At 41.1% G+C, this 8,401-nt stretch overlaps 1 protein-coding gene across 2 annotated transcripts in view; it reads right to left on the bottom strand.

The window, feature by feature from the left end:
- The window catches only part of LOC119443009 (kinase suppressor of Ras B), a 92,028-nt gene continuing 83,627 nt past the window's right edge, over window positions 1-8,401 (bottom strand). For both annotated transcript variants that reach the window (XM_037708114.2, XM_037708113.2), the window contains exons 5-12: window positions 7,841-7,901; window positions 7,651-7,758; window positions 6,850-7,017; window positions 6,652-6,748; window positions 5,593-5,852; window positions 4,755-4,884; window positions 3,782-3,862; window positions 1-3,049 (exon numbers count right to left, since the gene is read on the bottom strand). In XM_037708114.2, the coding sequence (XP_037564042.1) occupies window positions 2,960-3,049; window positions 3,782-3,862; window positions 4,755-4,884; window positions 5,593-5,852; window positions 6,652-6,748; window positions 6,850-7,017; window positions 7,651-7,758; window positions 7,841-7,901 (995 nt within the window). In that variant the 3' untranslated portion in view covers window positions 1-2,959. The remainder of the gene's footprint in view (window positions 3,050-3,781; window positions 3,863-4,754; window positions 4,885-5,592; window positions 5,853-6,651; window positions 6,749-6,849; window positions 7,018-7,650; window positions 7,759-7,840; window positions 7,902-8,401) is intronic.

Genomic DNA, 8,401 nt, shown 5'->3' with positions numbered 1-8,401 from the left:
CACAGCATGAAGCACAACTTTATTTACAGTAAAACACTGGGAACATTCAAACTTATAAAAGCTAGGACTTTCACTTGCTGTTGTGTCATGGCATCGATAGTAAAATATGCACAGCTCTATTCACAGGGAAGATTGACCACACATCTTGCATTCATCAGGATAACAGTGGGCGTGCAGATGCTCTTTAGATGCTTCTCCAGAACGTCCAGGATGCTCCTCATAACCAGCTTTCTCTCCGCCCTTAGTTCAACAGCTGTGAGAAACTATGTTTCAAAGCAGCTGAACGCTGCAATGCACAAGTCTAGTGCATCAAATGTATTGCTGTCTGAAGCAAGAGCAATGTTCTGACTAGTGTCTTCTGACTGTGCACAGCCAGGAAGAATATTTCCATATTTGCTGTCAGATTTATGCTCACAACATAGATTGGTCCTGTAGTCAGCCTAAATATGAAGCTTCTTTTAGTATATATTAAATACAGCCACTCTAATATTCTTTCAGCTGAATGGTTGTTTATAGATTTTGCACCTCATTGTCTGCATTGCAGGGCTTGGTTTAATAAGTGCTTGCTCCTTTGATCATTTTATACTTCAAGGATGGCTGCAGAAAATGATGTCTGTATGCACTACAACATACCCTCATAGACGCTAAACTCATCCTTGCAATCTCCATATAATACACCGTCTTTGACCTAATTAGGAGTATTTTGCTTATTTTGACTGTGTTTGGACAACTGGACCCGCTCGCTGCTTTATTCTGAATACTGAACTTTAAATGAGCCACACACAACACCTAAGAGGTTTTTGCGAACCTGCACTGGGTTCATGTCTGTACAGAACAGCACTGATCAGTTCACAATACACAACAAACAATTTTGTTCTTTACAGTCTTCAAGTTTCATGGCAACAGATGCTCGACATGTGAAAACAAGCAGTAGTATAATCACTATACATGTGTAGCAGCTCATTAACAATGTTCTAATTACCTTATAACAGTCATTCGGTAAAATAATGCAAAGCAGGAGTTCGTTTTTATACTGATACACCTAAGACTAACTGCTTTTTTTTTTCTCTACATCACAAAACATTTAACAGAAAGAAACGAACAGACTACAAATAAAAAGCACAGGGTAATCGTAGAACTTAACAAAAAACATATGGGACTGATGACTGACAACTTCACATTGGCACATTGTAATTCAACAATAAGGATGAGAGCCATTCATTACATAGATGATGAAGTCTGCAAGTTCCTGTTCTTTTCAAGACAAATGGAAAACATTCAACACCCTGAGTGTGGAATGGTGCACTGGTATACTGGGAACACATTATGTAAAGGTAAAGTCACGTGTCACTGTTTGGTCCATAGCCACTGCAGCCCACCTTTGGAGGCTTCGTGTCAAGGCCAATTTTTGAGCGCTATTACGTCATAATGCAACACAAAGTGCTAGATGAATATAATTTTGTCATCACTCGAGGTAATAAAACTCTGCAAGCACTGAAGCTGTGTGTACAGTATGTACCAGCTCCAGCAGTGATTTGCAACAGACTTTGCATGTATGACTGTTGTCACAGTCATAGTCTGTAGCGAGATTCAAACTAGAGCGCAATAGCAGTGGACCAAACTGCAACTTTTCTTTGGCTTTGATGACTTCAGCTCTCTCACAGAGACACGCAAAAGTGTAGAACACTGAACACTATGTACATGCTGTTCTTTGGATTGCTCCGCTTATAAGGCAAGTGAAAACAGCTTAAAACAGCCGTTACGCTGATGACCCCCTTCCTCCTCACACATGTCTGGAGGGCATGGAGATGCCGGTGGTCACATCGTACACTTTACTGACTAGACAGAGAGGACTGAAAAATGTTTTCAACATTTACTGTTGAACTAACCTTGCTGGCAACACCAACCCCGCACAGTGCAAATTCAAAAAGCATCAAAAGCATCAGTTATGTGACAGTGCACCTAACAGCCCAGTTTCTGGAAAGCAACAACAAAGTACTATAAACTGGTCCTAAAAATTTGCCATGATAACACAATTGAGTTTATTGTTTAAAAACATAGCTGTAAAATGCGTGGTAAAAAAAAAATTGTTTGTTAAATGCCGTATTGTTCTAGTCTTAATAAAGTACTTGGAAGAGTGTAGGTAAAAAAAAAGCCCGCCTCGGTTTAAACAGTTGAATCATGGAGGCCGGGTATTCGGTGCCACCAGCACCATAATGCCCTAGTCATCGTAGTCTGACATCCGTGCAGTCCTACTGGAGTGGTGTGCCAACAAGCTTTGCATTCTGTGTACAGCCTTTGGCTACTAACTGCTTTGCAGACTATGATTCTACTGATTTTATACCGAAGAGCTCAGAGCAATTAACAACCAGCAAAATACATGAAGCGTGTACAACAGAGCTTACACATTAGCATATGACTTTTTTTTCTGTAAACTGCTATGTTGCAGTGGTACACTTTGGCTCCCGCAAGAACCTATAACTGCCCATTGTAGCTGGGAGTCCATTATAAATGTTCGTTGCCGGAAGAGCCCACATTCCTCTAGAAGTCTAGTCGACCACACTGCATCATTTCAGGTACTTCACACTAGATATCTGCAGAAACAAACGAGCAAAAAAGGAAACCAAGAAAACTTAATAATCTCGTGCACGTGCATTGGAATGTTGTTCTCTACTGTACTGGATCGCAGCCAGCTGGCCATGTGAAAGTTGAGATCTAGAAGTACACAGGCTTAAGCAGGCCACAGCTCTAGCCTGTTTGTTCACAGCTTATGCACAAAATAGTTCTTTGATCGTTTGGGTGTGCTATTATTTAGTCCTCCACCACTTGCAGAGAAGACAGCTTGTCCACACAATTATTGCGACGATGGTGTAAAGCACTGCCACGGAGTATTGGATAATGGACTGTGGTCCTTGAAGTGGGAGAATAACCAGGTGACGCGAGTGTAGACATGGGTCAGTTAGGAACACAGCGGCTGTCGGCCAATGGCAAGACCAGAATGGTGCAAGCGGTCGGGCTCAGAGGAACTGTGCTTTCTGTGGAGAGTCACCTGCAAGCAACAAACATAGCGAATGTTGTAATAACACCAGATCTTGCTCTAAAAAGCTGTGTCACTCTAAGGCTGCAGCAAAACTCGCAATTTTACAAAAAATAAGAGTTTGTGGTATCACAAATTCTATACCTTAGTAACAAATACATTTGTACTAATGGCTTCATTTACTTCCAAATAGGTTGAATAAAGAATTTTTACTAGCAATCTTTACTGGCAAAACCTGCAGAAGGGACTACAGTCAGTATGGAATTATTGCAACTTAGCGCGATAGAATGAAACGTGGACAACACGCAGGACAAAACACGCATCCTGTGTTTTTTTCTTCGTTGTGTTGTGTTTCATGTGGCTTTTGGTTACAAAGTCATTACCAGCACTGGCTGTGGCCTGGTAGTGGTCGGCATGCAGTCTCTTTATACTTACACTAGTGGAGAGACCACAAGTGCTTGTAATAAGAGAAGCAAATTAATGCTATAGACCACTTGCTGAAATTGTTATATTGGCTTGTCCACAAGCTGGCTTCCTGCACAGTAGAATTATAGCCTGCTTTTGAGGTATTAGTCAAGTTATGTGGATTCTAGCATGTGGCCGGTGCTGTAATGCAAGAAAGCTTGCGAGATTCCTAACGGTTCCCCATTTCATATGAGCACTTATGCCAATTCTCATATCTTGGAACATAAAGCAGGAAGGTTCATTAACTCTGCAAGAATTCACTGTAGCAGCATAACTTACATTTTCTTGGAGCTGTCGTCCAATCGTGACAAAAGAGGGCCGAGCTTCAGGAGCCTTGAACCAGCATTCATGGATTAATGTCTGTAGACAAAGACACACCTTCTCTTAAGGTCATGACCTTCACGCATGCGTCCTAACAATGCACCCTAACACAGAACCACAGGTAACAGTGCTTCTTCTCGTGCTTTTAAAATTTAAAGTGCAGGCTATCAATGTATTTACGACTGCTTTATTTCAGAATTGCAGCAGTGGTTGCATAATCTGTGGAGACTGGGCCAGATCAGCTCATTTTGAGGTAATTCGCGTGTGCCATGTTAGCATTATAGATATGTGTGCCAGAGTTATGTCAGTTCCATTGCAGGTTATGCAGGTTATGAAAATTTGGCACAGACAACACGGACAGGCAGACATAAGGCCATAAATGACAGAGAAATAAAACATCATGCGAGGCATGATGTAATGTGAAAGGAAGAAAGGTTAAAGACAAGAATCAACTTATGTTACATTTCACCAAATGGCAACTTAATACTGTTCATGCTGTAGTGACTGAAGAATCAAACACTACCAAAAGCATTAAGACTTTTACTCTTTACTGAGCAAGTTCTGCCCAGAAAGAAAAGCAACACTCAAATCACAATAGCAGCAGGCACAGTCGTCTATCATTGAACCTACTCATCAAGCGCATCCACTATTTATACATGTCTCATCGTGCATTCCAGAGTAATTGCTGGTACTGACATTCATTCAAGAATGTACAACAGTATCTGTAGCGTATGCGCAATTTGATTAGACCCGCCTCCTTTGTTATAGAATCGGTGATGTTAAAAAAATATCAGGTACTGAAGATGCGTCTTGTGCCGAGCGACAGCTTGATAACAATATAACCCAGTGAAAATGAACACTGGCGAAAAGTAAAACTAATTCATGGCAATGCAAAATGGGGCGGGGGGGGGGGGGGGGGGGGGGGATTTACCTTGAAGCTCCCAGTGCACTGAAGATGGTTCAGTGGCTGTTGCTGCCCAGATGCAATCTGCCAAATGACTGAGTGTGGGTGTTGAAAGCCAAATGGAAAGGCTTCAGCAATCAGTTCATACAATATCGTCCTGAAAGAGCAGGTTGAAAACACGTTAATGCCTTGCTATGCAGTGCCACTGTCTGCTAGACATTTATAATTTACTGGGAGACATACAAGAAATGCATCTTGGAACAAAATTCAGAATGCTAGAGCTGCTCCAGTATCACCATACAATGCATTTAGCTAGCTTAAAGCAAGTGTCCATAAAGTGCCACTCATTTATATTAGCATATTCCTCAGCTTTATTTTGTCAGTTCGTATTTAAAAGCATTCATTAAGCAAGCTTAGCAGATTTACCCTTTCTCAATATTTTATAGGGCAAGATTACAGAAAAAAAAAAAAAGAACACAAGCAATACATCTTCCTCGAGGTATGTTTTGACTACACATAAAGCTACACATTAGTTTGCCTTGGTAGTTATAAAGTGTTTTAATTTAATGCTCAGATGCTAATTTTGCAGCAGTCGTGGCCTTTAGCAACATAAGTAAATAAAAAGGGGGTAGGGGGGGAATTGTGGATAAGATTACAAGCAGTAAAGATAAGTATTGAACATTTTTCTGGCAGAATGTAAACCTGAACTCATGTTTGAATTCCTGGTTAAGTAACATCACAAAAGGAATAAGTATGGATAGCATGACCAGAAATGGCAGTCCAGTCTGTTTTCTGAGGCTTCGTTCTTTGTGTAGCACAGCGAGCCAGAATTAAAATGTATGCACGAGTTGGAATGTGGGCTTACCCAAAGGCATAAAGGTCCGACTCTTGCGACGGTTCACAGTCTGAGAAGACATTTGGTGGCTCCACTCTCAGTTGGCGCATCAGTTCAGGAGCCAGGTAGGTGAGATGGCCCCGTGCAAGGCAGCCACGATCAGACAGGTCATGAACTCTTTCCGCAAGACCTTGATCCAAGAGGCACAGCTTGACTCGGCTCTCCAATATTACGTTCTTAGAGGTGAGGCTCTTGTGCACAATGCCTTTGGCATGCAAGTAGCCCATGCCCTGTAAGGACAATGAAAGACACAGGCTGAGAAATTGGCCACCCTGAAACTTCACAGCACAATTTCTGCTACAATTTTGGCATAGCAATGCTGATGAATATTCCATGCTACCCACTGCAGTTGCTCAGTGGCTATGGTGTATTGCTTCTGAGCACAATGTTGCAGGTTTGACTTCCCGCTGCATTTCAATGGTGGCAAAATGTAAGAATGCTCATCTACTTCATTTAGGTGCCCCCAATGAAAAAAAAAAAAAAAAAAAAAAATCCCAGGTGGTCAAAGTTAATCCAGAGCCTTCTACTTCAGTGTCCCTCATAACCTATTGTGCAGTTTCAAGATGTTAAACAGTATAATTTTTTTATATTCCATGTCGCAGTTCCAAGATTGCCAGCAGGCTTGCATACCATGGTGCTTCTGATGCTTGTTTTCGAGCTATCAGCATACTACATTCTTTTGTTTTTAACTGGAATGTTTTACCTCAAATTTGGCTCAGATATGCTCAAGATGAATCAAGGGAAGTAAGGAGCTAAATTTTAGTGAAGCAACTACCATATACGTCAGCAGACATTGGAGGCAAGAAAGGCTTGGAAGAATTTTTTTTTATGAAAGTATCTATTATATGTAGAGGAGGATTACATCTTTTTTAATCCTTTCTTAGCAATAAAGGGAAAATATGTAAGTGGAGAAAGCACGCCAGCCGTGGGATTCTTTGTTTCATTACATGCCACAACCATTTCTGTACATCAATACAAGTTATATTGAAGACAAGAGACCACAATAATGATGCAAGTTACTTTGTTTACCTGCACAATCTGCCTTGCAATATTGACCTTGGTGTGGAATGAGAGGTGGTGCTTCTTGATATGGATGTGTTCAAACAATGATGGACCTTTCTTCATGCTGTAAATATAAGTAAAAAATATATTGTTAACTGCTCAACTACAGTGATGAGGGTTGCATAATGGCCCATGCATGCAAAATATCAGAAACACAATGCTTACCTGGTGATGATGGCATACTGTGGTGGTTCTGCACATGCACCCATGAAAAGTGCAATGTTTTCATGACGGATCATGCTGAGTTTGCCAACCTCCTCCCAAAATCTTGTCACATTTTGTTCTTTGGTGTGTCGAAAGGTATAGATGAGGACTTCACCATGCCAACGTCCCCTGTAATGATCGCCATATTATATATGAAGCACAGTGTCTTTCTACTGGCAATCATGATTATTCTAGCTTTACAGCTTGCGTTGCCAGCTATGCTCTTTCCCAATAAGAAACAGCTGCTGACACTTATTTGCAGCAACACATAGGCCATAAGTACCAATGTAGCTAAAGGTGCAGACAAAAGTGATGGGAACTCGGGAGCTGTGGCCCAAGTAAAGTAAGGCCAAACTGCATTGTAGCCTCTAGCAGCCTCAAGAGGCAGTTAGAAATAGGATCACACATAATATGCACAGGCCAGTGCTTATAGCCAGTTCACAATTCTCAATCAGTTTCTTTACCCATGAATCGGAGCGTCATTCGCAGCTTCTGCGACTGAACACTCGCTTTGGCATGATGGTACTAATAGCATAGCCGTTTCTGTAGTGCAGTTTGGCCACAGCCCCCATGTTCCAATTACCTTTGTCTGCACCTGTACAGTATGCAGACAACATACACACATTTATGTATACAATTATAAATATTTATACACATACAGCAAATTGAACTTTAACAACTTTAGCAAAGGCAGGAACAATTTTCTTGGCTGAACTTATCTTTGTTGCAATTGATTGCTAAAGACAAGCATGAATATTATACCTGTAAACATCTGTCTCCCTGCCTTGTCGTAGTCTTTCCTTGAACTCCACATCCTTGTACGGCACACACCATTCACCTAATGTGTCCTTGATATCGGTGCTTTGGTTTCTAGAAAAATAATTGAAGGCAAGATGTGTAAGCAACTTATGTAGCCATGTTTATCTGGTACTATCGGATTCCTACAACTTACTTTGATTTGTCTTCCTGTTCGCTCTCTTCAATGCCAGACTCTGGTTCTTCAGGAAAGTTCTCTGTACATGGAATAAAGAGGACAATTGCATTGGACTTTATAAATAATTAGGGAAAGCTCATGACATGTTTACACTCACGGAGGCACTACGGGTTTCTGAGTCAAATAAGCAGCGTATGAAATTGATGTGTCATTTTGTATTTATTATTTATGTTACCCTCAGGGCCGTCGGGCATTATTGAACTGTTCTCTAATTCTGTACATCAAATTTCTGCATAAGGATTTTCCAGGATATAGCAGTTCAAGTGTACAGAGTGATTATCAAGTTTTTAAGTCTCATATACAACATGCACACTTTAATATACCACAAACAAAATCTACTCAAATCCCCAAGTCCCATTGGCTCTGTCCTCAAGCTTGCACAAAGGAACCAATGGGCACACACACCTGTCAACGTCTTTGAGGGCTTGTGTACAGCAGAGACCAATCTTGTCTAGCTCTTATACAGGCTCAAGTGAGTGTCACTTGCCAAAGTGAGCAAACCCCATCCTCCATTCAAAA

The sequence above is a fragment of the Dermacentor silvarum genome, chromosome 2 (assembly GCF_013339745.2).
Source record: "Dermacentor silvarum isolate Dsil-2018 chromosome 2, BIME_Dsil_1.4, whole genome shotgun sequence".
Taxonomy (NCBI): domain Eukaryota; kingdom Metazoa; phylum Arthropoda; class Arachnida; order Ixodida; family Ixodidae; genus Dermacentor; species Dermacentor silvarum.
Note: the sequence above shows the minus strand (reverse complement) of the source record. Positions and strands in the feature narration are given on the sequence as shown.